Raw genomic sequence first — 27,706 nt, 5'->3', positions numbered from 1 at the left:
ACAAAACATAAACCTGGTGCAAGTCTGACGACCGGAGCCCGTGTAGGCTGGAGGGAGAGAAGCCACTCCACAGGGTCATTTTCTGGCTGTGTAAGTGGCATGGCACATGCCCTTCCTAAATATGTCACACATACGCCACACACACATGTACACAAACATTCTGGGGTTCCGGAGAGGTGGGTCAGCAAGTCAGAGCATTTGCTCTTCTTGCAGAGGGCCCGGTTTCTGTTTCCAGCACTCACGTGGCTTGCACACATCCTAACTCTGGTTCATGGTATTCAGTGCCCTTTTCTGGCCTCTGGGCACCATGTATGCATATACATACGTGAAAGCAAAACATTTATGCACATAAAACTAAATCTTTAAAAAAAAATTCTTTTTTCTTTAGACTTTTTTTTTTTTTTTTTTTTTTTTTTATTTTTCAAGACAGGGTTTCTCTTTGTAGCCTTGGCTGTCCTGGACTCACTTTGTAGACTCTGCTGGCCTCAAAATCACAGAGATCCACCTGCTTCTGCCTCCTGAGTGATGGGATTAAAGGCATGTACCACCACGCCTGGCTTCCTGTTGACATTTTTACATTAAATCAGTCTCCCTTGGAACAGAATTGGGGAATTAATAATTATCTTTGAAAATACTGGTTTGCCTGGTTTTGTGGTATATGTCTATAATCCTAGCTTTTGGGAAACAAAGATAGAAGGATCCATATTTGAGGCCAGTGTGGGTTATAAACTTTTGTCTCAGAGAGAGAGAGAGAGAGAGAGAGAGAGAGAGAGAGAAAGAAAGAGAGAAAGAAAGAAAGAAAAGAGGGAGAGAGAAAAAGGAAGAGTGAGTCAGGTTTTCTAGGACCAGTATGTTATTTTACTTTAACTATGAAGAGCCTGAGGTCAGCATATCATTCAGGTTGGTCAGACTAAAGAAACAAAAGACTGATCTCATCTATGAAATTAAAAAGTGCATTTCTTGCACTAATGAAAATTAAATAGATTTAGGCCCAAGGGGAGGAGGGGTCAGTTGACTCACCATAGTTCCCATCGGCTCCCTGACTGTTGAGGCTCATAATTAAAATTTGCTTTCCTGTTTTTGAATTTTTCCTTAATTATATCTTTAGCACACTCTTAATCTTGGGTTAGATTCCCCCCCCCCCCGCCCATTTAATTTTTTAGCCTCTCACAAAGCTGACAATGCATAGAACACATTTCAGTTCCTGGGTCAGTTGGTTGTATGTACAGCAACAATCGTAAGAATTTTTCTGAGCTTGTACACTCTCAAATGTTTCGGCTTTCAAATTTAACTTCATGTGTTGTAGTCATTTCTAAATAGATTTTTAGCTTTCCTCTTTTGTTCAGATCATGTTTCTTCCTCATATCATTTTTATTTCATCATGAAAATAGAGTGAAAAAAAGAATAAGGAAAGCTTGAGGTGATGGCTCAGAGGATAAAGTGCTTGCTGTGTAAGCACCTGGTCCTGAGTTTGGATCCTTAGCATCTTTGTGAAAAAAAGCTGGTCAAAGTGACACATCTGTGACCCCAGTGCTGGAGGAAGAGGAGAGCCTTGAAATTTACTGGCCAGCCATTTAGCCAAGTATTGAGTCAGTGAGAGAACCTGTTTCAAAAAACAATATGGAGAAATATAGGCCACCCAAATTCTACCTCTGGCTTCCACATGTGCACACATGGACACCTCACCCACATGCATATAGATTTATACACCACACGTATAAATAATAATCTTAGTGCTTACAGATAGGGTAGAATTCAGTTGGATGGTGCAGTTGAGTGCCTTTAGTTCCAGCACTTGGGAGACAGAGGCAGGCGGATCTCTTAAGTTTTAGGCCAGCCTTGCCTGTAGAGTTCCAGTGTAGTCAGGACTACACAGAAATCTTGTCTTGAACCCTCTTACCCCCAAAAAATAGGGTAAAATTTAACCAATGATTAAATAACAAGCAGTACATTATGTCTCCAGAAAGCTTTTTTTTTTATACTGTTTGTGAACATTCTCTTTCCTCCCAACCTCTACACATCAAGTCTCAAGCTCACCTGAGAATCACTGTACATGGAGAGATGCTACTAGGGTAAATATGCTGTGCATTTCAGTACCGTGAAGGAAAAGGAATATGAACCAATGGGCTAGGGACCGACAAGCCTTCCTATTCCAAATAGAGCTAAGGCTTTCAGTCTACATTTCCAAATTGTTTGTGAAAATACTCACAAAATATTTGTCTCTTTGAGTAACAAACCATAACAAAAACAGACATCATTCTATGTCATGCCAAGAGAACTAGGGGAAAAGAGAAAAAACACAGTCTAGAAACCTAAGGTGGCTTCTAGTTACCTCCACAGTTATTACAAGAGGGTAAATAATGGGAGCTCAGAAGGGATTTACCTGTTGCAGGGAAAGTTTTGCAGATAGAAGGAGGCTTGGTTGGCAAGGTGTGATATTGCATTCCTGCAATCCCAGCTTTCAAGAGCTGGAAACAGGCAGACCAAGGGCTGGAGGTGAGCCTGGATATATAAGTTTGAGGTCAACTTGAGAGGTTTGATAGTCTGTCTCAAGAAAAGGAGAACAGGGCCCTAACTTAGCAGGAAGATACTTGGCAAGGCTAGGTCTCTATTACCAAGGTGGGAGATGATGGCATTTCTGAAGAGGGGTTGCCTGCTTTCCTCTCGTTCGTAGCTAACCTGAATTTTAAGTAACTTAGAGATCATCTAGTCCATGTCTGTTTTTAAACAAGAAGACTTGGTACACAGCTCCCTCTTCTTTATAAAGTCCTGCCTCTTGGTTAGGCTTCTCCTGGACCATGTAAGTTGTGTGGTAGGTGGAGATTTTATTTTACAGAGAGAAAAGGAGCTTCTAGTAAATATTTGTTCAGTTAGTTGAACAGAATGAATTAAAAGGGTAATTTGTCCTTCATCTGTATAGTCCCTGGACCGTGATACTAGTAGTTGTAGACCCATAAGCTATAGAAATGAATATGCATGTGTTCCTGTACAGCAGAAGAGGGCACCAGATCTCACTATAGATGGTTGTGAGCCACCATTTGGTTGCGGAGAATTGAATTCAGGACCTTTGGAAGAACAGCCAGTGTTCTTAACCTCTGAGCCGTCTCTCCAGCCCCATAATAATTTTAATTTTATTTTATGTGTATTGGTATAAGGGTGTCAGAACCTATGTAACTGGAATTACAGACAGTTGTGAGCTGTCACGTGGGAAATTGAACCCGACTCCTGGAAGAGCAGTCAGTGCTCTTAACCTCTGAGTCATCTTTTCAGGCTTATTGTTTCTTTCTTTCCTTTTTTTTTTTTTTTAAATGAAGTATATTGTTGAATAAGATAAGGTGTGATGGAAAAGATACTGATCCCTGAAGTAAGAAATGGAGACTGTTGATACCATGTCAAGTAGCTTCTCTGCAGCTTGACCACCTTAGAGTGTTAAAGAGCTTGGTTGAATGTTGAGTCTACATCTTCCTGCTGTGTTCTTGTTGCTTAGAACCTGTGTGCTTAGTAGAGTGTGTGTGTGGGAACAGGATGAACCTAGCTGTTCAGAGCATTTAGAATGCAGTGTGCACAATTGGTTTGTTTATTCCCAGATGTTTAATACCTCAGTGTGTTGGGCATTTGTTGCATGTACTAGGGATACAGCATTAAAACTCGACCATAAAAATCCTGTCTTTCATGGCTTTTGCATTCTAACAAAGGAAGCCAAACACATAGTGTGGCTAGAATGTGAGGTGGTGATACAGCTGAAAAGATGGAGCTAGAGAATGCCAGAGTGGGATAAGAGGGATCAAGGAAGCATTAGAAGGTAGGAAAGAGGGCATTACTGTTTGAGCTCAGAAAAGGAAAAAGGTGCAGGCTGGGCTGCTCTTGATGCCCGTGTGTGTAGGGAATGGGGGTTGCTGGTCAGGCTCGAAGAGCACCCCGAACCAGGAGTGACAATCTTTGGGAAGATCCTGGGGTCCACATGGCTCATTACAAGAAGTTTAACTTTTGTTTTTTACATTGTATTTGTTTGGTGTGTGTGTGCTGCGTGTATGTATATGTGTATTCAAGAATACTGTGGACTGTATAGCTGTGCTTACCTGTGTTTATACAGGCGGAGGCCAGAGATTGAGGTCTGGCATCTTCCTGTAATCTCTGTTCATACAGTACGGTCTGTCACTGAGCCAAGCCCTTGCTGACTGGTTAGTCCTGGGATCCTTCTTTCTCTCCCCACCTCCCAGCACTAAGTTACAGATATGTGTCAGCATGCCCGGCTTTACGTGGGTGTTAGCCACACAGACTTAGGTCCTCATGCTTACACAGCAGTAATCACTTGACCCACAGAGACATCTTACCAGCCCCTAAATGTAAATCTGTTACCAGGCTGTGGAGGCCTGGTTTGCTTTATTTGGGCTTTTTTGTTTTGTTTTTGTTTTTGAGACAGGGTTTCTTTATGCAGAGCCCTTTGGAACTCACTTTGTAGACCAGGCTGGCCTCCAACTCAAAAGAGATCTGTCTGCCTCTGCCTCTTGTGTGCTAGGATTAAAGGTATGTGCCACCATGCCTGGCTTCTTGGGAATTTCTTGATGGAAGGGAGAATGAGTAAAGTTTAAATACATATTTTGTTACCTTTCTCCTCCTGCCTCTAAGATGACTAGTCATGGTGTGATGTCAAGATTACTAAGGTTGCTGGGAGGGGAGTGAGGTGAGGCATGAACCGCCATGTTGGTAGTGAAGTGTGGGCTGAAGATAGTAAGATAGGCTTGTAATTGTAGTTGATTCTGGTGTAGAAGGACACAGAAAGCTGTCAGTAAGGAGGTAAATATTTTAATGGCATTGTCATATGCTAGGATAATAAAATGTCAACATTACTGTGCTAATTTTTGTGACAGAAAAAATGTAAAATCTGTGGAAAAAGAAAAAAACTTGTGTTGGGTACAATATTGGGACGTTGGAGAACCGTGCTTGTAGTGCGGCTATGCTTTTGCTCTTCAAACTGGCTTGAGTAGAGCTCTTACTCTACTCTCTGCTTCTAGTGCAGCACATTGAGATGTCTGCTGAGTCACGCACTGTGGCCTGTCGTAATCACAGCACTCTGCAGGCTGAGGAGGAGGGGTTGGAGTGAGACCCTGTCTAGAAAATAAATAGTACAAAGAATTGAGACCTGTCTGCGCTGATACCATGTCTTTGCTTACTAGTATGATTATTTTAGCCAGTAAATAAGTAATTAGCTTTTTGAGCTCTGAAAGACTCTATGACTGGGACCAAAAGCTAGATATCATTTCATGCTTTAGCTCAGTGACCTTGGCCTCTTTCATGATTGGAACAAAAACATGACAGCATCTCTATATGGTGGACATACATGGGAAACATCCTCAGGGTTACACTTGTAATTTCTCAGAATTTCTGTTATAGGACTGGCTGGACAATGGCTCAGAACAAGCTGTTTAACAAGATCCTCAAGGCCCTACAGTCTGACCGGCTTGCACGCTTGGCCAATGAAGGGGTAAGACTGGAGATTTGTCTGTAGTTGACTCTCTTAGTTCAGGGCTCACTGGCTGCCTGTTTGTGTCCCATGTGCTCCCTCCCCCCAGTTTGCTGTCCAGTATAACTCTTGTTTTGTTCTTTCATGAACATCTTTCAGGCTTGCAATGAGCCTGTGCTACGTCGTGTTGCTGTGGACAAGTGTGCAAGGAGGGTGCGGCAGGCTCTGGCAAGCGTAAGTTGGGACACCAAGTTGATCCAGTGGCTGCACACCACCCTTGTGGAGACCTTGAGCCTGCCCATGCTAGCTGCTTACTTGGATGCTTTGCAGACCCTGAAAGGGAAGGTAAGGCAGAGGTTGCTCTGACCTAGTGGCAGCATCCAGTATTTGCTGTGGGTTCAGCATGTAGGTTTGGACAAGCCATGTGACCAGGTCAGCATGGTTGAGGCTAACAGTTTGATTATTAAAAATGGGAAAAGGGTATCATTTTAGGTTTGTGTTTGGTGTAAATTTCTTCAGTCCTGCCGTCTTATGGATGAGGTATGGCATCTGAAAACCAAAAATGCATATTTAACCTCAATAGCCTTGCAGCTCATGCTTTGAGTCATGGCTGAGTTGAATTGTGGTGGAGGAGATGAGGGTTTTGTGGAGGAGGACCGTTGATAAGGAGGTGTGAGAAGCAGATCAGTGACTCCTCAAGAGGGCTAGGGATTACATAGCAAGGAACTGCCTGGCTTAAAGTCTCTCCTTACAAGAGATGGATGGTAGGCCGGGTGTGGTGGTACACATCTTTAATCCCAGAACTGTCGAGGCAGGTGGATCTCCATCTCTTTGAGCTTGGTCTACACTGCAAGTTTATTTCTGTAGGAATTAAGGTAGTGAATGAGGTAGAGTTCTTGACACAAAAGCAAGCAAATGGGAAGCCCACAGTAACACTGAGGGCTATTCAGGTAGCTCTCTTAGGGGCTTGAGGAGCATGTGCCTCATTCCAGCACAAGATGGCCATAGGCAGTGGTTCTTAATTCAGCTCTTACTTTGTTTTCTTTTACATGGTGTATAGCCTGGGTCCTTGCCTTTGCCCAGTCATGTCCTCAAAGCTTCTGATTTCATTGTTTCTTAATCTTAATTGTTTTTTGGAGTTGCGGAATGCTGAGTTTGTTAGAAAGATAAAGAAAACTGGTAGTGTACCAAAGTAAAACAAATCTTAGGACTAGATACAAGAGTTATATATGTGGTAAGATATTTGACCTGTTTTCATTCACCTAATACTTTGTATTATAATGGCACGGAAGTGAGCAACAAGAAGTATATTTGGTGACTAGTGAAGCTCTGCCACACTTAAGCCTGGCTAGGATTTAGATATGATTTCCTCTGCTTGAAGAGACAAATCTGCACTACTTCTGGTTTAAGTTATTGTGGACTCTTTTAAGTGTGCACAGTGGCTGCTAGTGCTATCTAGATATGTTGCTGGGGTCCAGGGTAGGCTAGCTGGAAGGGCATGACACCAGCGTGTCTGGTGTACCAGTCAGTGAGCACACTGACTATAAGGTGTGTCTGCACCGGGCTGTGGTCTCCCAGTTCCTCTAGCTCCAGGCGTAAAGCTGTTAACGAATATGCTATTGTTTTCTTTAAAATATTGCTGGGTATTATACAGCAACTGACTGGTTCTGCTCTTAGTCTAGCTGTCTTCACCTTTACTTTCATTATGAAAGAGCAGAGAAGGGACAGCAAACCCAGGGTCTTAATTGTATTGAAGCAGAATGAATACCGGGCTGGAAGGGCTGGGGAGCTTGGTCTTCTAGCTCTTCGGTGGAATCGGCTCCTGCCGATTTCATGATTTCAGTGAGCCTGAAAGCTTTTCAGTTTCATTGGTAACTCTGCTGCCTATTGAGACTGTGTAAGTGAGCTCAGTGTGTGCAATGTTGAGTGGTGGCTCGGGGTTAGAGGGGTTATAAAGGATGGCCAGTTTGGGGTGGTGAGCGTTTGCTGTTTGTCTTTAACCTTTGTCATTGTATACTCCTACTTCCTTGCTGGAATCTGTTACTGAAGTCCACCTGGGTCTGGAATAAGCTCTATACATCCTTGCTTTTTGTTTTGAGACAGGATCTCACTGGGACCCTGTCTGACCTGGAATTTGCTCTGTGAACAAATTAAAGCAAGGCTTTGAACTTGCTTTAATCCTCTTATCTCTGCTTCCCAAGTTCTGGGATAACTGGGATGGACTACCATAACTAGCTGTGCCTTTACTAATAACTCATACCTCATGTCACATTGGAGTCCTGTCTATCTTAAGCCTGTTTCAGCTCATGGATTGCTGCTTCAGATACTGCCTGTTTCCTTATTCTGTTGTTGGCTCTGTCAGCAGTATAGGGCTCCCCTGCTCCCACCCCACCCCATTGGTTTATCTTTCTTACCCTTTGAGATTAAATCCCTTTGCAGGATTAGCTCGCTGCTTTGTAAAAGCAGCTGAGGTATTTGTTAACTGTGTGAGTTAACTGACACAGTCTAGAGATGATAATTTTCCAAAGTCTCATGCAGAGCTCCTGTTAGTGTCCCTTCTCCCTTTCTTCTTTATTTACTTATTTTGCAACAGGGTTTCCCTTTTCTGACCTTGAATTGGGTACCGTTCTGCCTCGGCTTCCTGAGTACTGGACCCAGATTTCAAATCTTATTAAGCTTATTTATCTGAAGCATATTTATATGAAGGCCAGATGAGGGATTTCAAGTAACATACCACACTGCATTGTTCGTTTTATTTTAGTTAATTATTTTGGGTGGAAATTAAACCCAAAATAATTAATTGCAAATCCTAGGTTAAGAGCTACTCCCCGCTTCTACTCAGTCTTTCTGTCTCTGCATGTCTCTGTCTGTCTGTCTCTCTTTTTCCCCTGAGTTAAGAGTAGTTCATCTTAGCCTGCTGCCTTAGGATTTTATGTCTACCTCAAACCATATTCTCTAGTCTCTGAAACCTTTTAAAATTCCTCTGAAAACTACCTTTAATACCTAAAAATCTTTTTTTTTTCTTTCCTTGAGATTGTTTTGACTTTTCTGTGGGTATTGTGGGATTTATAAAGATATTTCTTTGCAGCATCAGCATGTCTGAAACCTATATTTATATATTGGTGTGGTCATTTTTCTGGGGAATAGTTAAAAACAGCACATGTTATAAAGCAGTATACCTAATATAGTGGGATATATTTGGGGGAAACAATAACAGGGTTCATTATACATGTTTCAACTTGAAGGCTATATCCATATTTTTATTTGTTTGTCTGTCGGTCTTTTGTATCCCAAGCTGTCATGTCTGTGTTCCCCTCCTCCCCCTAGCTGAAGTTGATCTTGAATTTTTGATCCTCTTGCATTCACCTCCCAATTGCTAGGATCATATAGGCATAAGTCACCATGATTGCTGTGTGCTTTCTGATATGAGAAAGTTCTGAAGTACAGTCATGGGGGTGGAGGTGGAAGAAACTTGTCCCTTGGTGCATCCAACCAGCTTGCCTTCAAAGGATCAGCTCCGCTTTCCTTTCACAGCGTACTCTGTCTGCATTGATTTGAGGCTGTGCATAAGAGCTCAGAGCTCAGTGGGGTTCTTCCTGCTGCGGATTGCTGCTGGAGGGAAGGTTTCTCATTCTCACTTCATACTGAAAGCATTTGTGCTCTTTTTTTTGGGGGGGTAGATCCCAACTTTGATCGACCGGATGCTTGTGTCATCCAACACAAAGACTGGGGCTGCAGGAGCGGAGGCCTTGTCACTCCTCCTCAAGAGACCCTGGGACCCTGCTGTTGGTGTGCTTTCTCATAACAAACCAGTAAGTTGGGTATTCAGCCTTGACTTAACATCAGCAGTCTTTATGTGCACATGAATATTCAGACTGAGCCCTAGAGGCTTGGCAGGAGGAAGATATGTGGCCTACCTTTTCTCACTGATAGCTTGGGTTCTTTTTAAAGATTTATTTAAAGTGTGTGTGTGTGTGTGTGTGTGTGTGTGTGTGTGTGTGCACTTGCACAAGTGCACACGCATATGAGTGCAGGTGCTCATGGAGGTCAGAAGAGGGTTCGGATCACCTGGAACTGAGTTATAGGCAGCTGGAGGCCTTAACTTAATATGGGTGCTGGGAACTGCACTCGGCTTCCCTGGAAGAGCAGTGTGTGCTCTTAACTGCTGAGCCATCCTTTCTGAGCGAAAGGATCAGTGCTGGGAGTTTCTAGATGAATACCTCTCACTCAGTTTTTGGATGGGATTCTGTCTCCTCAGAGTAAACTGCCTGGTTCTCCTTTGATTCTCATCGCCTCCTCTGGTCCCTCCAGCTCCGTGCTCCCCGCCTCACGCCGCCAGCGCTTCTGGCAGTCGCAGCTTTCCTGCTTAGGCAAGGTGATGGTATAGTCTTGGAGGATTAAAGAGAAAGCCTTGTGGGAGGATGTCAAGTTTGTTGAACTCAGTGTGGTTTGTCCCCTAACTCTAATTTTAGCATCTAAGTGTCACTTGTCTAAGAAATTTGGGATAAGTTAAGCAGAATTGATGTTTGAAACTTAGCTTGGCATGGATGTCCTTTCTTCCCTGTAGGTCATCCCTGTATCCACCCATCTGCTGAACAGTGGCGGTGAGGTAGGAGTTCTGCAGTGCCTTGAACACATGATTGGGACAGTGAGAAGCAAAGTGCTGGAGGTGAGAATGTCCAGGTTTAGTCACTGAGGTGTACCCAGTCATGTGGGTCTGTTCTCTGTCCATGCACAGTCTTTTTTTTTTTTTTTTTAACTGTCTTTTTTTTTTCCTCTCGCCACAAAGATTCACAGCCATTTCCCACACAAACCCATCATCTTGATTGGATGGAATACTGGAGCTTTGGTGGCTTGTCATGTAAGTAACTTCTGTTATGTTTGGAGGTCACTGAAAACTTGAAGGTGGTCATGGGATTGGTGCTACTGTTGTTACGTTGAGTTCTTCGTTGTTTGTCTCAGTGCTGGATACTTTGGGTGGGAACCTGTTCACATTGCGGGAGACAGTCTGAGTTTTTAAATGTTATTGTGGAAATGTTACAGTAGGAAGAATAGGGCAACTCCTGGATCTCTTCTCCCAGCTTCACCAGTGATTCACTCATAGCTTGTTTTTGTCGTATTCCTGCCCACCTTCTCTGTGTTGCAGATTATTTTGAAGTTCCAAAGTATGATGACACATGCATGTAATGTCAGCACTAGGGAGCCTGAGGCAAGAAGATTGCCATGAATTTGGGGCTACCCTGGGCTATATATACTGAGTTCTGGGCTATCCCAAACTTCTTAGGAGAAGAAAACAAAACAGCATTAAACATCCCAAATACTATATTTCATTTATATATGTTTAAGTATATATCTCTGGGAAAAAAAAGAATAATTTCTTTTCTCAAGACGTAAATATTATATTGTGCTGTCTTCTTAACATTTCAAATAGGTACAAAATAGTAGTTTTGATTTTGATGTTATAGTCATGCTTATAAATATCAAGGGGCATTTTTTTCCTGCATGTGTACATCAGTTTATGTAAGTGCCCTTGACTTTTGAAAGCCCGGGTTCTTCCAGCCAGTATAGTTAAGTGTGTTATCTAGAGTGGTGAGAGAGCAAGCATTGCTACACTGTGCATACCCCAGAACAGAGCTCTCAGTAGCCACTTGCTTTGAGAAGTCTCAGCTCTGTGGGAGCTAAAACCACTGGTGAGAGATTCTACACTTAAGGGACAGTGTTGACATCTGTGTTTTTTGTTTGTTTTTCTGTTTTGGGGTGTTTCTCTGTATGTTCTGGGGATGGGAGCCAAGTCCTTGCACATGTGAGCTAAGTGTGCTACTCTGCTCTAGCTATTCTCCCAGCCTGGCAACATTTGTTCTTTTGATTATACTTGTTCTCAGTAACAAAGTAAGGAGGGCTCTAGTCGACAGGGCTGAGTATGACAGGTGTGTGTGAGGGTCCTGTCAGGGCTCCAGTTCTCTAGGTGATGACAGCCTGTGTTCCGTACACCTAATCATGACATGGCTGACAAAACTGAAGGCTAGGACAAGCAAAGAAAGCTGGGGCTGACAGGTGTATCAGGGCTACCCAGGCCCCCGAATCCTGGGGAGGCTGAGCTGCAGTGAATTTATTTGCCCCAAAGGTGAACGGTGCCCTTATTTACTGGTGTCCTTATTTACAGGTGTCTGTGATGGAGTACGTCGCTGCAGTTGTCTGTCTTGGGTTTCCTCTGCTTACTGTGGATGGCCCCCGGGGGGTAAGAGCAAGGAGTGAGATGAAGCTGGCTGGTCTTTGGCAGTGGGAATAGCAGACAACAGGAATGGGGACAGGACAGTGGAGTGCATGCTGCCTCTAGGGCGGGGTGAGGCTTCCTGCAGGTTAAAGCTGAGCCTTCTGGACAGCTTCAAGGACAGCGTTTCCTGAGGACTGACTGGCTAAATCTAAACTGCTGCCTCTTTTAGGATGTGGATGACCCACTCTTGGACATGAAGACTCCAGTCCTCTTTGTCATTGGTCAGAATTCTCTACAGTGTCACCCTGAAGCCATGGAGGACTTTCGGGAAAAGATTAGAGCAGAAAATAGCTTGGTGGTGGTTGGAGGAGCTGATGATAATCTCAGGTGGGTACATTTCCCTTGAGCTGAGAAGGAGTGTTAGAATGTTAAAAGAATGCTTGTCTGGAAGCAGTACTGACAGGCCAGTTTGATTGAAGTATCAATTAAAAGTTGCATCCTATAAGCCTTATGTATATATTTGGGAAGCTGATGCAGGAGGATTCAGTTTGAGGCCAGCCTAAACCTGTCTCAAAAACTCCAAAATCTGTAAAACTGGTAAAAGAAATCTGAACTCTCATCTATCTCTTACCTAGAGTTTCTTGTATAACCAAAATATAACTCTCAAAATGAGGAAATTAGTGTTGATTTGAAAGCATTGTCCAGTCTAAATAAGAAACTTAGATTTTTATGTTTCCCTAATGTCTCTTCTGATGTAAGATCCAGTCCAAGATCACAGATTGTATTAACTCTTCACTTTTAGTTTCTCAGTGGGTTTTTTACCCTTCCCCCTTCTTCTCTTCCTCTTTCCCTCTTTCCCCTTCTCCCCCTTTTCTTGTTTGTTTTGAGACAAGATTTCATGTAGCCTAGGCTATGCTCAGATTTACCATGTAGCTGAGGATGACCTTGAATATGATCATTCTGACCTTACTTTCATGCCCAGTCTTCAGTGTTTGTTTTCTGTAACCTTGACAGTGTTGAAGACAGCTGACCAGTTATAGATAGTTCTTTCAGTTATTTTCAGCCAGGCGTGGTGGCACAGGCCTTTAATCCCAGCACTTGAGAGGCAGAGGCAGGTGGATCTCTGTGAGTTCGATGCCAGCCTGGTTTACAGATCCATGTTTCAAAATCAGCTCATACTGTTACACAGAGAAACCCTGTCTGGAAAAACAAAATAAAAAATAGCAATGGAACAAATCAGTTATTTTCTTCTGATTATGTTGAAGATGTTCAGTGTTATCAGGAATGCCACCGAGAGGACACAGCTTCTCAGTGTACTCTGTCGGAGATAAATAATACAATTTGCCTTATTACTACTGAAGAAAACTTGGATCACACAGTTGAGGTAGCTGTTGTGGGGTTCTCCACTATGAAATTACTGTTTCCCCTTTGTAATTAGGAGTCATCTTGTGGGGAGAACATGCTTTGAGATTCTTTGTCATCAAACTTTTACTGGCGTAGGCATTTAAAAATTTTTATTTCTTGACGATCAATGTGAATGCAGATTGACTTGGGTTAAGACTGACTGGATACATTTTGAAGTATAAATAAAGCCAAAATTTGGGGGGAGGGTGTTCGGGGAAGGTGATTTGTAGCTTTGGTCATCCAAGACAGTCTTAGAGGACACCTTTATTTGTAGGGTTTTTTTGTTTGTTTTTTAAACAGCCTCACGATGTAGCTCTGGCTAGCCATCTGCCTCTGCCTTGAGTGCTGAGATTCAAGGTGTGCCCAGCTTCCGTTGTTCATGTTTACTGAACAGGTGGGCATGTGTGTGGCTTTTTCCCTCGGGAATATTGGAGTTGTCTTCCTGGCCTTCGTCATTTACCACTTGATTGTTGGTGTTTAAAGCAGTGTTTTCATGTAAACACATTGTTTTCATAGGTACTCAAATGATCTTATCCACAGAGAATAGAAGTGTGGGGTGTGTGTGTGTGTGTGTGTGTGTGTGTGTGTGTGTGAACTGAGTGGCTTTTAGGGAATAGGGAAGGATGGGAATGCTGGCTGTTGGTTTGTGGTGCTGCTTATGAAATATGGACATCGTTGGAAGATCATTTTACTAAAAATTTGGGAAACTTCCATTAGTCTTAATTCCTTTATGTAGAGGTTTGAGTAAGTTGCTTAACTTCTGTAACTCACTGTTCTCATCTGCAAAATGATGGTGTTAAGATCAGGTCACCTACCAATCCATTGGAAGAAAACAATAAGACTCTTATCTTTGGAAACAAACATTCATTACAGTACATTTTACATTTTAGTTTTAAAAATGTTTTTCAGATAGAGTCTCTTTTTTGTAGCATTGGCTATCCTGTAACTCTTCAGGTAGACAGGTTGGCCTCAGACTGAGGGATTTTCCTGCCTCTGTCTCTCAAGTGCTGGGATGAAAGGTGTGTACCATCACACCTGGCTAAAAAAAAATATCTTTTTGTGATTTTTAAGTTAGAGTTTTAGTACTGATTTTGTTTGTGCAGATGTTACACTTTATGAAGGTCAGGGGTTAACTTGTAAGAGTTAATTCTTCTCTTGAACCATGTGGCTCCTAAACAACTCAGGTTGGAGGATCAACATGAACATAGGTATTATTTGTATTAAGCATCATTAATTTATTTTGGAGTAAATATAGTTTCAATAATATAATATTGCTCTCTGTGGTATAACTTAGGGGCCTGGTTTTCTCTTTGCCAAAAGCCTCACTCAGAAACCAGGTTTTTGTTATTTTTAGACAGGCTCTTTATAAATAAAAAGTTTTTTATAGCGCTCGCTCTCGCTCGCTCTCTCTCTCTCCCTGAGATCTATATGAAGGAGATAAACATGAACCAGGACATGGGAGCATGGTATGTGTGGAGGTCAGAGGACAACTTTCAGGGTCAGTTCTCTCCTTTCACTCGGTTGCAGTTTGAACTTAGTCATCATGCATTCTCTGAGTGCTTTTACCCACTCAGTCATCTCACTGGCCTTACTGTTTCTCTTTTTTGCTTCTTAGAATAAGCAAAGCAAAGAAGAAGTCAGAAGGGTTAACTCAAAGCATGGTGGACAGATGTATTCAGGTAAACAGTTTTCTCGTGTGTTTTGTAGCTCGGCCCTCATTTCTGTTGTGTTTAGGTTTCATCTTACTGGTAGCAACCTTACTCGCTCTGGAGCATGAAGGGCTTCAAGTAGGCTCTGTGGTATACCAAATCACAGTCAAATAAAGGGAGAAAGGAGGAGGAAAAGGAGCAAAGGCAAGGTGAACTAAGGTTTGGGTGAGGTATCTCACAGAATGGAGGGGTGGAGTATGCCCAGAAGTTTCACATAGGCCCCTGCTGGTCTTCTGCAAGGATAGCAGCTAAGAACCTTGGCCCTTGTGTGGTTTTGTGATGAGGAACAACCATCATTTGAGAGTGGAGTTCTGTTTAGCTTGGTGCTATCTTGGAGGGTCCTGTTCTCCAGAGAAGGACTAAGGCTTTGTGTAGGCGCCAGTTTTTCAAATGCTACTTTATTTGGGGGCTCCTTAAAGTTTATACCTCCCTACCAACCCCCTAACCCCAGGCAAGGGAAAAAGAAGGTTGTAAGGAAAAGGGGACATAGCCCTCTTTACTTCTTTATGCTTGGTAGGATCATGGGATTCTTTTGGGGCCAATACCAGTATCTGTCATGAGGAAGTCCAAGTAACCAGCAAGAGCAGCAAGCAGTCCTCTTCCGACTTCTCCAAGCCAAAAGCCTTCTTCCTCATACTTATACCCCTCCAAGTCCTCAAAATTCAACTAATTTCAGCTGGCAAAGAGCCCCTCTCAGAGCCCACACGAGGCAAATAGCTTGCTGCTATGTACAATCTGGATCAGTCCCATATCCCACACCTGGGAGTAAAACAAAAACGTGTTTATATCCATAACAACCATGGCTTCTTTTCACACTAGGATGAGATTGTGGACTTCCTGACTGGGGTGCTAACCCGTGCTGAGGGTCATGTGGGCTCTGAGCCCCGGGATCAGGATGCTGAGAAGAAGAAGAAGCCCCGGGACTTGGCCCGAAGAGACTTGGCCTTCGAAATTCCTGAGCGAGGCAGTCGACCTGCTTCCCCAGCTGCCAGACTCCCCACATCCCCCTCAGGCTCAGAGGTAGTTCGGGCAGGAAAGGGTAGCTTTGCTGATATCTCAAGACGCATAGTTGGGTCTTCTTTTGTAGGGGTATCTGGGAATTCCTGTAAGGGGAGATCCAGGGAGTCATGCGGAATGATGGTTGGATACAAATCTATTTGGACCTTTTCTATCCAGGATCTTTCCAGTGTGTCCAGCAGCCCCACCTCTAGCCCTAAGACCAAAGTGACCACAGTCGCCTCTGTCCAGAAGTCCAGTCAGATTGGGACTCCCCAGCTGCTGAAAAGACATGTGCAGAGAACGGAAGCTGTGCTGACCCACAAACAAGCCCAAGGTATAGTCAGTCTCCTGGCCCAGCAACCCCAGTGGGGTCTGTCTCCTACTAGTGGCAGTTGGGAAGTATTAGATCTGCAGTGTGGGAGGCTCTCATTGTTTCTAGACAAAATCCCAAGGCTGTGGTACTAGGCGTTGTGGTTGTTAGTCACAGCCTTGTCTTGGTGTGCTGGAGACATTGAGCTTACAAGCTGTGTGTAGTGGTCTGACTTTTTTTCTTATTAATTGGAGAAGCTGCATATTTTGCCAACCATTCCTGGAGTCAGAGCACTTTCCAGATGATAAGCACAGGGTGACAGATTTTATTCCTCAGATTCTAGGCTAGCTCACCTTTCCCTTCCTTGATTTGGTCTTGAAGAGTTCCATTTTGGGACATGTACAGTTTGGTTGGGATTTTGCAGTTACACTTTAGATAAGGCTTAGAAACATTTATATTGTTAAAATCAGGGTTTGAAGGGATCCAAGGGCTATGTGAGGAGCTGTAGAAAAGGGGAAAGTCAGTGAGTCAAGAAAAAGGCATCGGTTTAGCTCTGTCCATTATGTTGGTCCATTCCATTCCCCACTCCCTCCACAACCACATGGTCCTCTGCTTACCTCCCTTTTTGCTTTTAATGGAGCCAGTGGATTATTACTTAAACCCAGGCTTCTTAGGAAGTACCACTAACAAGTGTGAGTGGATGGATGAAGGCAACAGAAGAGGCTAGGCGCCCTGGGCTCCGTGTCAGTGCTCTGTGAGTGGTGGCTCAAGCTGAGTCCCTGGTGGGATTCCCTTAGAAATATGGTGAAGGAAGAACCAATGGGTTGCTGTAGTTCTGGGTAGCATGCTTACTGGAGAAACTAAGTTGATGTAGAAGGCTGAGTGGTAAGCTGGGTTTAGGATGAGACCAAGTGTCAGTGGGGACAGCAGCAGCCATAAAACTATAGCTTTGACAGAGCTGTTGGGTAGGTGGGGAATAGTAGTTAATATAAACAGAGCCCTACTGTCTGCTGCCCCTCTCTTTGGAGTTGACTTGCTCTAGCTCATTAAGGTTTGGCAATGGCCCCCTGTGGCACAGCAAAGTCAGGTTCCATAGAAAGAGCAAGTGACCGTTTTCATCTTTTCCTTGTTCCCACTCTATTCCTCAATTCTCTACCTGGCTGTGATTCTATAATTCTTTCTGATTCATTCCAGCACAGTTTGCTGCTTTTCTGAAACAAAACATGCTGGTGAGGAAAGCTTTTCCTCCCGGCGCCTCCTCCTGTCTCTTTGGTGAGTATCACTTTCACCTGCTCGCCTAGGCTTGCTGCTCTCCTCCCCCGCCTCTGTTTCCCCTTCTCTCCACTTTGTTTCTTCTTTTCCTCTCTTTTGTCTCCTCTTTCTACTAGTTCCCCTTGCTTATGCAGTGGCATTTGCTTTTCTCAGTTCTTTCTTTTGGTTTCTTTGGTGGTGTTTTTGCTTTCTCACTGTGGTTTTTCTGCCATGCTGCTTGGCTCTGTGTCTCTCCTGTCTGCCTGTGACCCTGTGTTTCCTTGTCTGTGTTCTCCCTGCCTTGGTTGTTTCTGATTGCTGCAGTCACAGGAGCCTCTTCCAGTGCTTGCCTTTCTCTTTTGCCCTTGGCCAGTACATTCATCCCCGAGCAGTCCTTGGTTCCCTCACTGTAGCCCCATGTCAGGAAGCCCCCACGTTCATTGGGCTACTGTCTTTCTTCCTACCCTAGTCTGTTTGCCTTTGAAGAGAGGAGAGGTCTGAGTGTAAAAAGTAGAAAAACTGAGAACGCCTCAAGGTTATGGAGTCCAGAAAGCTTGTCTTTATGCACAGTGATTTGTTTGAGTTAATGGAAGCCAGTCCTGTTTGTGACATGGGCTGCTACTGCTTTGTTGTCTCTGGCAGCAGCTGAAATGCTGCCTCACCTGGTAGTTCCTGAGAGCCAGCAAGTCATGATGACAGTCTGCCCTACCTCCATTGGACATGCAAACCCCTCAGACATGAGCACCTAGGGCATGATGGAGATTCCTGGAAGCCCTGTGAAAACACCCTTTTGCAGAAAGAGTAGGTGGCCCGCCTTCCATATGTTCCTCAAAGGGCATTTACTGTCCCCAACTACGGGACAGCGAGGGAGCAGACATATAACAAGGAAGTGGTCACATCCCTTGAGTACAGAAAGTGCTGAGAGACACTATGCTTTATTCTCTGGTGATGTTGGTTTTGCTAGGCAGCATCAACTTGCCTTTTATCCTTTGGTTCCCAACAGCTCCAGGCCCCTTCTCTGCCCACTCCAGGGCAGATGAAATGGACTGGACTATCTGAGATGCTCCAAGTAGGGTCCACAGCGGGTGGGATCTGAGGTAGATATTGAGGTGTAACCTGTACCTGGAGTGTTTCTCCTGTGCATCCCCCACATGGCTGCTTCTGGCTGGCTTGACCTATGACATCTATAAGCTTATGGGAGCTCTTACCTCAGCTCCATTTCTTAGTTCCCATTTCATCAGAACCAGTGGAGGAAGCTGATAAAGAGGAGCTTAGGGTCCAGTTGAAGCGGCACCATCCTTCCAGTCCTCTTCCTGGCGCAAAGCCCTCCAAGCGACCGAAGATCAAAGTGTCCCTGATCTCCCAAGGGGACACAGCTGGAGGGCCATGTGGAACGCCTGAAGGTGAGTCTTTTGTGGAGTGTTTGGTAGAGGCTTACCAGCAGGCAGCCCAGCCTCTGTCAGTGTGATGGACACCTGGAACAGAGATGGTCTGAGGTTACACATGGTGAAAAAGTGGTGGTCACATTGTCTCAACAATGTAACACTGCTTATGAGGCAACTTGGAGCATTACATATTTTCTTCCTCTTTGGCTTTCAATTAAGGTATTGAGATACTCTAGAAAGCTTTAGAAAATAGAAGGAAGGAAAAAAAACCCAACTCTCTTGTAAGAGTGTAGCTATTTTTTTCACTTCCCCGTCTTAAATTTAGCCTTGGTTTAGGGTCAAGTTAGGACTGACCTTTGGTCTTGGGCTTGTTTTGCAGCTGCTGGAGGGAAGCCCATCACCATGACACTGGGGTCTTCAGGAGCCAAGGAACTCACAGGACTTCTCACCACTGCCAAGTGAGCCTGCCTTTGGCCTTTCCTACCTTTCTTTCCCTGCACTTAACTTCTGGTTCATTTGGTGTTCAGGAAAAGTTTAAGAGATTCTGGAGTCTGTCCATTCCAGGCATGTGACATTTTTCTGTTTGGGAGCTTTCTTTCATTTCAGTCAGTTCATTTTTCCGTATGAGATTACAGAGCACCAACTGACTTTACCTAAGACTTGAGTCTGTAATTTAGGACTCGTGTTTAGAAGGATGGAGATGGGGCTTAGAAGCTGAATGAAGAAACAGAAAACTCTTCCTTGCTGACTTGCTTCTGGATGGTCTCTGTGGCTGCTGCCCTTTGGATGACAGGGCTCCTTTCTTTATTTCCAGGTCAGGTTCTTCTGAAAGTGGAGTTACAGCCAGTGCAGCCCCGTCTGTGGCTTCCAGCAATGCCACACCTAATGCCATCCATACACTGCAGAGCCGCTTGGTGGCCACTTCTCCAGGCAGCTCCCTTCCAGGTATATGGTAACCCATCACCTCCTCTCCCAGCAGTCTTTTGGATCTGATGCTAGAGGGTTGCATTAGACCAGGAGCTCTGAAGCTGGACGGAGTATCTGCTGTCCCGGTGACTGCAGAAGTGAATGGGAAGCTGGAGTTAGCTTCGGTGAGGGAGATTTCTTGTCTTTAATATCTGTGGGGGCTGTTTCTTCAACTATGAGGATGGGCAATGCCTGTATTGCTCTTCTTTTGATACCTCTGTCTAGACAGAGCTGGAGGTGGTGCTAAACTGGACATCAGCAAAATGAGATGTGTTTTACCTATGTCATTTACTGTTTCTGCACCCAGCCTGCATGGAAGGACTGATAGCTAGCTCACACGGGTTAGGGCATTGCTGAATTAACTAATTCAGATTAGTTTAATTAATTAGTTAATCTTCCTTTTAAGCAGATTTTTTTCTTTGAGGGTGTTGAATTGTGTAGTGTGGTCAGGCATCACTGCCTTGGAACAGGTTGGGAATGGAGAGCAAATCCAAGGCAGTGTCTGGCATAGCACCTTCCTTGTGTGCTGTTTGCTGTGTGTGCTGTGAAGAGTCCCCTGGTATCTTTCTGAGGGTAGGGGAGTTGTTGGTAAGGGTGAAAGAGTGGCCACTTGTGGGTACATACAAGTGACTGACCTTTGCTGCTCTCTGCCCTGTCCTCTCCTAGGGGCCGCTTCAGCCAGCAGCCTCCTCCAAGGCCTCAGCTTCAGCTTGCAGGATATTAGCAGCAAGACCTCTGGCGTCCCAGGAAGTCCCTCCCCAGGGCCAGCCCCACAGGTATATCACCTGTTGTGCTGGGCACTGTGGGAGATTTAAGTCTGGCATTAATGGGTTAAGGACAGAAAAGCCTTCTCAGTACACAGCCAAAAAGCTACCAGGCAGTGTAATCTATGATGTATTGTTTCTTCATCTGTAAAATAATAGTGTTAGCTCCCTTATGCATTTGTGATGGTTAAAGAAAGTGCATGCAGAATTCCTGGAAGCGTACCTTAACCCGGTGGGTACTGTGCATGTTAGTTTTAATAGTAGCTTTAGGCTGTCCAGGCTCCAGTGTTGCTGTGGGTGGTAACTTCTAATCTCTGCTTGTATGTTCAATAGGCCACTGGGGTGAAATTGTCAGCCCCCATGCAGAGTCTGGGTGCCATCACGACAGGCACAAGCACCATTGTCCGTACCATTCCTGTGGCCACCACTCTCTCCTCCTTGGGTGCCACTCCTGGTGGGAAGCCCACTGCCATCCACCAGCTGCTGACCAATGGGGGCCTCGCTAAGTTGGCAAGCAGCCTACCTGGCTTGGCTCAGATTTCTAACCAAGCATCAGGTAAGTCTCATGAAAATAATGAGGACTTCCAGATCTGAGTATTTCCAAATCTCACATAGGTGTAAGCCTACCCCACATGGCCCTTGAGTCTGGATTCAGCTCTGTGGTGCCTGCCCTCAGGGAGGGCAGAGAACACAGGCTGTTTGCTGCTGCCTTTCAGATTTCCTGACAGAGCATAGACCTACCCCCTCCCCCCAGGAATGAAGTCAAGAGGAAGTTTTATATGGGAAAAGAAACTGTTACGTGAACACAGAGGCTCTGAATCAATACCCTGTCTTTCTGTCTCTTTGTCTCTTACGTAGGCTTAAAGGTCCCCACCACCATCACCCTGACGCTCCGTGGCCAGCCAAGCAGAATCAGCACGTTAAGCCCTATGGGCTCAGGAGCTGCACCATCCGAGGAGCCCAGCTCCCAGATGCTGCCATCTAGCTCACAGGTGAGTTGGCCTGACAGACCTAGGAAGTGAGCTCCTAGATAAATCTGGACCCTGGGATTTACAGCCTGTCACTTTGAGCAAGGCAAGATCTCTTTGAGTTTCCCTAGGTGTAAAACTGGCGGCTGCAAATAGTCAAGTACATCCATGGCTGGATATAGTAGTTTGTGTATTTCTCTTTTCTTCCTCTCCTCCTCCCACCAGGCGGAGGACAAATTGTTTTGTCATTCACAGCTTTTGAGTAGAGGCTGATTCTCAGAGCTTGTCTTAATTGCTGTCTTTAGGATATAGCTAGGTTTTTAGGGTTTACCCAGGAAGTTGCCATCACTTCTTCTTAGTTGATCCTCATTAAGACTTTTTAAAGTAAATTAAGTGCTCCTAATCTGAAAATGTTGATCTGAGGAGCCATCCAGAGATAGGAGGGAGGCATAGTCCTGGTCCAACACTGCACTCTTCTCCAGTAGCTCAGTTCTGGCAGCTCATCTGCATATGAGCGAGGGGTATGCAGGCTGTTTATCTGTGGGCGAGCCCAGCTCCTGTCCTCCCACCAGGCCAACCTGCCTGGGCACCTGCTGTAATCATTCTACTTTAGCCTCCCATAACTAGGATTATAGGCACACAGCTAAAAAGTTTTGTTTTAAGGTAGGGTCTCATTGTGTAGCTCTGCTGGTCTGGAGCTTGATAATATAGAGCAGGCTGGCCTCAAACTGACTGAGACACTCACATCTGCTAGAACAACGCCCAGCCATTTTTGTTTGGTTTTGAGACAGATTTCCCTATAAGGGCATAGATTGCCCTTATATTTGACCATCTTTATTTCTGTTTTTGAGATGTTTCACTAGGTAGGCAGACTCTCAGGCCCTTAACCTTGCTAGCACTGGGAGACCACAGGCACGTACCACATGCGCAGCTATAATTTATTTTATTTTCATCCATTAAAGGTGAAAATAAATCATCTTTAAAAAGCATTTGAAGTCCTCTATTTAATATTCCATGTTACTGCACACATGTGGCTCTGTTGTGTGGCTTTGTTCTCTTTTTACACTAGCCTTTTGGTGTCTGTAAATGCAGATCCCAAGCCCTTTTAGTTAGAATCATCTGTATGAGATGACTGAACATAAAACACTAAAACTAAAAACACTTCCTTTTTAGTTAAAGTGATTCATTAAAGAGCCTTCCCAATATTCAACCGTCTGAATTCTAAATTCAGTAGTTTGTTGTTTGTTTTTGTTGTTTTCAGTATGTCTGGTTGGTTTCTTTTTATTTGTTTGGTTTATTTCCTTGAGACAGGGTCTTGTTGCATAACCCACAGTGCCTTAAACCTGACCCTCTTGGCTTAGTCTTTTAAATCTAGGTGGCATGTACCAGCTAGCTCATTTTCGCTTTCTTCAGTTCTTCCCTCAGATGTGCAGTGTCTTCCAGGCGCCTTGTGCCACCTTCTTGTTCTTGTCTACACTCTACATTCTCTCCTTCTCTTTTTTGGTTTTTGGTTTTGTGAGACAGTTTTTCTGAGAGTTTGTAACAGAGCCCTGCCTATCCTAGACTCACTTTATAGACCTCTTACTGCTTTTATTATATGTACAAAGGAAATAAGACCCTATCAAAGGAGAACAAACTGGAAAAAAGAAGAGCCTGTTTAAGAGGAGAAGCGTATCCATTCCATTAGCTCCAGTTTTGCTTGAGATTTTAGCCTCCATTTACTAATATAAACCTGTAGGTTTTTGTTTGGTTTTGCTTCCAACTCTTGCTTGTGAGTTCATGTGTGTGTTGCTGGAAGAGTTTTGAGTTTTGTTGTACATTGTGGCAGATAGTACAGTGTTCTTTGGGTTATTCTTTGTTTCAGCTGTGTGATTCTGAGAAAACTGCATGGATTCTTGAAGTTTGGGTCTTTTTATCTAGTTTGGTATGGAGGTTGACTTAAGTCGGTGTCTTAGGTAGGATTTGTATTGCTGTGATAAAACACCCATGACCATAAGAAGCTTAGGGAGGAAAGGATTTATTCCATTTCACATGTCCAGATCACAGACCAACATGAAGCAGCCAGGGCAGAAGCCTTGCCGGCTTGCTCTCCCAATTGCTTGTTCAGCCTGCTTTTCTTAGAGGACCAATAGCTCAGGTGGCATTGTGCACAGTGAGCTTGCCTCTCTCACCTCCATTATCAAAATCAAGAAGATACACCACAGGCTTGCCCAGCCAGTCTCAGAGGGAAAGGGCATTTTCTTAATTGAGGTTCTCTCAGAATTCTCTTATCTTGTGTTAGGTTGACATAAAGCTAGACAACAGAGTCAGGGACCTTAAAAACACAGTTGTGTAAGTGATTAAAAACAAACCATCCATTGTTTATATTTGTGAGGCAGTTGGAGATTTGAACACTCTGGATACCTGTTGATATTAAGACAGTGTTTGCTTTGTTGTTGTTGGGACACGCCCTCAAATATGTAGCCCAGACCGCTCTCTATTTCAATGTTCTTCCTCTGTCTCCTAAGTACTGGGGTTACAGGCCTTTGTTCTCATGCCTAGCATTTGTTAAACTTTTTATATGTGATAATGATGTTTTACCTAATTTTTGTTGTTTGAGACATAGTTCTACTATATATAGCCCCGGCTGGCCTAGAACTCACAATGTAGAGCAGACGGGCCTCAGACTCGGAGATATCAACCTACCTCTGCTTTCTAAGTGCTGGGATTAAAGGCAGGAACTATCAAGTCTGTCTCATTTAACAAAACAGCAAAACAAAACATAGTTTTTTGGAGGTGGGCATGGTCAGATGTTTCCCTAGCATACGTGAAGCCCTAAGTACACCGAATAAGTCAATCAGGTGGTGAGTGCCTATAATAGCAGCATCCAGGAGACAGAGTCAGGAGGCCCAGAGTCATGCTCAGCCCACTCAGGCCAGTGGGACCTTGTTTTGAACAAGTAGTAGTTGTTGTCTTCTCCTCCTTGTCTTCTACTTTTTTTTCTTTATTTTAGGATTATGTAGGATGGTGCTCCTGCATGGAATGGATTTTAAAGAAAGAGTATAAGTACCAACTAACTTTTGTTAGGTCTTGGCATGTTGCTTTGATGGGAATGAGCTATTTGAGTGTCCTGAAACCTAAGGGCTGCAAATGGAAGAAGGTTATGTTGTACCATATATCATAGTTCTGAGAATAGACACTGGCTTATGCTTCCACTCTGTGTCCCTCTGACCACACCATGACGGTGGCAGCCTGGGAGGCCCTCCTCTAGCCGTTGCCCATGGCAGTGGGCCTCACTGCAGCCTTGCAGGAGTCCCTGATCAATTACCCTCACTTAAAATGAGGACAGTGACCTCCTGTGTGCAGTTCTGTCCTGGAGCAAGCAGGAAGTGGATCCTCTGAGAGTTGATCAGATGCTTCTTCATCCTTCCCTCCCACTCTCTTCATCCTTTTCACTGTGTTCCTGGGGGTTCTGCAAGTGTGAAGTATAGAAACGTGGTAGACTTGCTGAGCAGATGCCATCCTTCACCTGGCTTCCCTCTTCCCAGGCTGCAGAGCTCAACAGTCTAGGACCCTCGTGCCTCCAAAATTCCCAAGACCTAAAAATTATACTGTCAGAACAGTTGTGGAAATTTCCCTTTGGATCTGTCTAGTGACGCACCTGTGTCCTTTCCTGTTCTGTCCTCCGGTGTGAGGACCACTGCCAAGAGCTGATGTTTGTGGTTGAGCATCAGGTACACTGTTGATGCTTTATGCAGTTCTCACTCAGCTCTTGTAGCAGTCACGGGAAGCAGGTGCTGCCGTCTCTGTCCACAGGTGAGGAAAAGGAAGTTCACAGAGCTTATGAGCTAGTGAGTCCTTACCCTAAGGAATGGTCAGAATTTTGACTCTAGAATTCATGTTCTGCTAAGTGCATGGATACTACAGCATCTTATCTTATGTGTCTTCTTTCCAATTGATCTTCCGATTGATCATTACATTTGATTGAGTGGGATGATTGGGTCAAAGGAGGGGGCTAGCCTGGCTAAGCTTTGACCCTTTTTCACTCTTCTTCTGCTACAGCGCCTGCCTCCAGCACCCTGAATATGCCAGCAATATGTCCTCCTTACCAGGTTGGTGACAGCTGCCTCAAGGTGAACCGTGTGGTCCTGCTGAGCCGTCTGGAGTGTCTGAAGATGTCCTTAAGACAGTCATTGTCACCTTTCTACCAGCTGTCTTTGGGGTTGGGCCTCTGGGTCTTGAGAAAGCATTAGACCGGATGATACAGTGCAGCAAGGGGAGTACTATCCAGGGCCAGCTAGTTGGTTCCTCATATCCCCAGCAGGACTAGCCACCTGTGGGCTGTTGGATTTTCTAGCCCAAGACTGATGGAATTTGACCCCAGTGTCAGTATAGAACTGCTGGCTGCAGTGTCATAATGAAGGCAGGGAGAGCTGGGCTGTCGGCCTTCAGCCCTTAGCTGCTCTAAGATGTGGGAACAGTGGTTACCAGGAGAAAGCTAGCCCCTTCCTCTTCCTCACTGTGTTTGTACACTTCCTTGTACCAGAGAGCCTGTGGGTTCAAAAAGACGGAAGAGGAGGGGTGGAACAGCAGAGGAAATGGTTGGCAAGACGTGCCCACAGACCCTGTGCTGCTGACAGTTTGGGTTCGGAGCTTTGCATGACATGAGGATGTAGTAGTAGCTAGAGAAATGGAATTTACCTTGTCCAAGGGAGATCCTGAGTCCCTGAGAGCCCTGTCGGGGGCTGGCGATGCAGCAGGTTGACCAGCTACCATGCTATATCTGCTTTAGGAAGCTTGGGGCAGTAGGACAGTGAAGACTGTGCATTGGAATTCGTTTTCTTTCCTTAGAACCTTGTCTTTCTGCTTAGAAGTAGGAAGGTTGTTGCAGTGACTACTGTGTGCAGCTCTGGTGCCGGCCTGAGCCTTACAGATCATGGATTCTGGTGATGTGGGCCCTGGAGGTGGAGCTGAGCCTCTTGTTTCCTGTTACGCTGTGCAGGTGTAGCGTGGGGTTTGGCTTTGTGTTTGGTTCCACAGCAGGCTCCTTTCCTTTTCATACTTAGAAAGTGTCCGTCAAGAAAAGAAATAAAGGAACTCAAGTGTGATTTTGTTCACGGGCCACATACAGCTACATCAAAGCCCTCTCGCCTGTAATCTGAGTGGACACATGGTGTTGAAGAGCCTCAGGTCAGAGGCGTGGGATAGGAGTAAGGAGGTCTCCAAACTCCACACCACCCCGTGGCTGTGGAGCAGCAGTGGTTCACAGAGTGGGGCTGTATTCTGAAATTCAGAAGGTACTCAATGAATTTGAGAAGCTATGGAATCTAGAAGAGGCCTCCAGTACTGGGGCCTTGATAATGTCCTAGGTCAGAGCATATAACCACCAAAAGAGAGGATAAGACTGGGGCTTTGTGGAAGTTTTAGGAATCATTAAGGTTGGCAGAGGGGCCTGAATAACCCTTTGTGACTTAGAAGAACAGCTTGAACAACACTGGAGGGGCTGCTGCTGAAAGATGCTGCCCCTGTGTTCTGGAACCAAAGAAAACACATATCCTGCTTTGGTGGTGAATGTGTGCATCCCATGGGTGACTTCTGAGGCATGGCCTACATACCCTGAAGAACTGCAGAACTGAGGAAGGGGAGCTACAGTACACTGATCTTCACCTTTGAGGGAACTCACCAACAAGGAAGTGGCTGGAGGCTGTAGATCACATCCTCAGGTCCCATCTCAAACTGCACTGCTTGGAATGTGGAGAGATGCTTCACCCTACCCACCTCGTGGCAGACTTGAGGGCGTAGCCTCAGAAGGTAGTACTCTTGTGAGTATGTGGAAGGGTCAGGAAGGCTTTACTCTCGGACAGCAGAGGGGTTGTTCGTGCCCCGTGGAAGGCGTCACTGAGGGCAAAGACTTGTCTTCCTTTGGTTGTATTGCTGTAATAATTTGGGGTGGATGAATTCATAGAAGTGAGCCAGAGTTATGGTTCTGATCTTACGTTAGCAAAAAGAATAAAAAAACAAAGCATTCAACTCTGTGCTGCAACTTGTTTTCATTTGGTTTTGCATGCTTTGGAATTGCCTGTGCAGAGGAGATAGAGTGGTGGTGCCTGAGATCAGCTGGCTGCTGTCAGGTGCTCTGGACCTGAATACTAGACTTCGTAAGAAAAATGAAAGCAAAAACACAAACCGGGTTTCAGGGAGCTGAGCTGGCCTAACTCCTGATTCTTGCGCTTCAGCTTCCAGCATGCTAGGTTACAGGCATTTGCCACCACATCCAGCTGTCACTCCCTTTG

At 44.7% G+C, this 27,706-nt stretch overlaps 1 protein-coding gene across 9 annotated transcripts in view; it reads left to right on the top strand.

Moving 5' to 3' along the window:
• The window catches only part of Kansl3 (KAT8 regulatory NSL complex subunit 3), a 35,542-nt gene extending 8,099 nt beyond the window's left edge, over positions 1-27,443 (top strand). For 7 of the 9 annotated variants that reach the window (XM_021631593.2, XM_021631595.2, XM_021631601.2 and 4 more), the window contains 19 exons: positions 5,395-5,485; positions 5,624-5,809; positions 9,145-9,276; positions 9,723-9,839; positions 10,032-10,133; positions 10,254-10,325; positions 11,628-11,702; positions 11,908-12,065; positions 14,698-14,761; positions 15,611-15,811; positions 15,968-16,124; positions 17,295-17,372; positions 18,578-18,754; positions 19,116-19,194; positions 19,551-19,681; positions 20,369-20,478; positions 20,800-21,022; positions 21,325-21,458; positions 25,476-27,443. In XM_021631593.2, coding sequence (XP_021487268.1) covers positions 5,395-5,485; positions 5,624-5,809; positions 9,145-9,276; positions 9,723-9,839; positions 10,032-10,133; positions 10,254-10,325; positions 11,628-11,702; positions 11,908-12,065; positions 14,698-14,761; positions 15,611-15,811; positions 15,968-16,124; positions 17,295-17,372; positions 18,578-18,754; positions 19,116-19,194; positions 19,551-19,681; positions 20,369-20,478; positions 20,800-21,022; positions 21,325-21,458; positions 25,476-25,496 — 2,308 coding nt within the window. In that variant the 3' untranslated portion in view covers positions 25,497-27,443. Of the gene's footprint in view, positions 1-5,380; positions 5,486-5,623; positions 5,810-9,144; positions 9,277-9,722; positions 9,840-10,031; positions 10,134-10,253; positions 10,326-11,627; positions 11,703-11,907; positions 12,066-14,697; positions 14,762-15,610; positions 15,812-15,967; positions 16,125-17,294; positions 17,373-18,577; positions 18,755-19,115; positions 19,195-19,550; positions 19,682-20,368; positions 20,479-20,799; positions 21,023-21,324; positions 21,459-25,475 lie in introns of all 9 variants that reach the window. The other 2 variants (XM_060369858.1, XM_021631596.2) reach the window with 2 other exon arrangements.
• The last annotated feature ends 263 nt before the right edge of the window (positions 27,444-27,706 follow it).

The sequence above is a fragment of the Meriones unguiculatus genome, chromosome 16 (genome assembly GCF_030254825.1).
Source record: "Meriones unguiculatus strain TT.TT164.6M chromosome 16, Bangor_MerUng_6.1, whole genome shotgun sequence".
NCBI classification, from domain to species: Eukaryota; Metazoa; Chordata; class Mammalia; order Rodentia; family Muridae; genus Meriones; species Meriones unguiculatus.
Note: the sequence above shows the minus strand (reverse complement) of the source record. Positions and strands in the feature narration are given on the sequence as shown.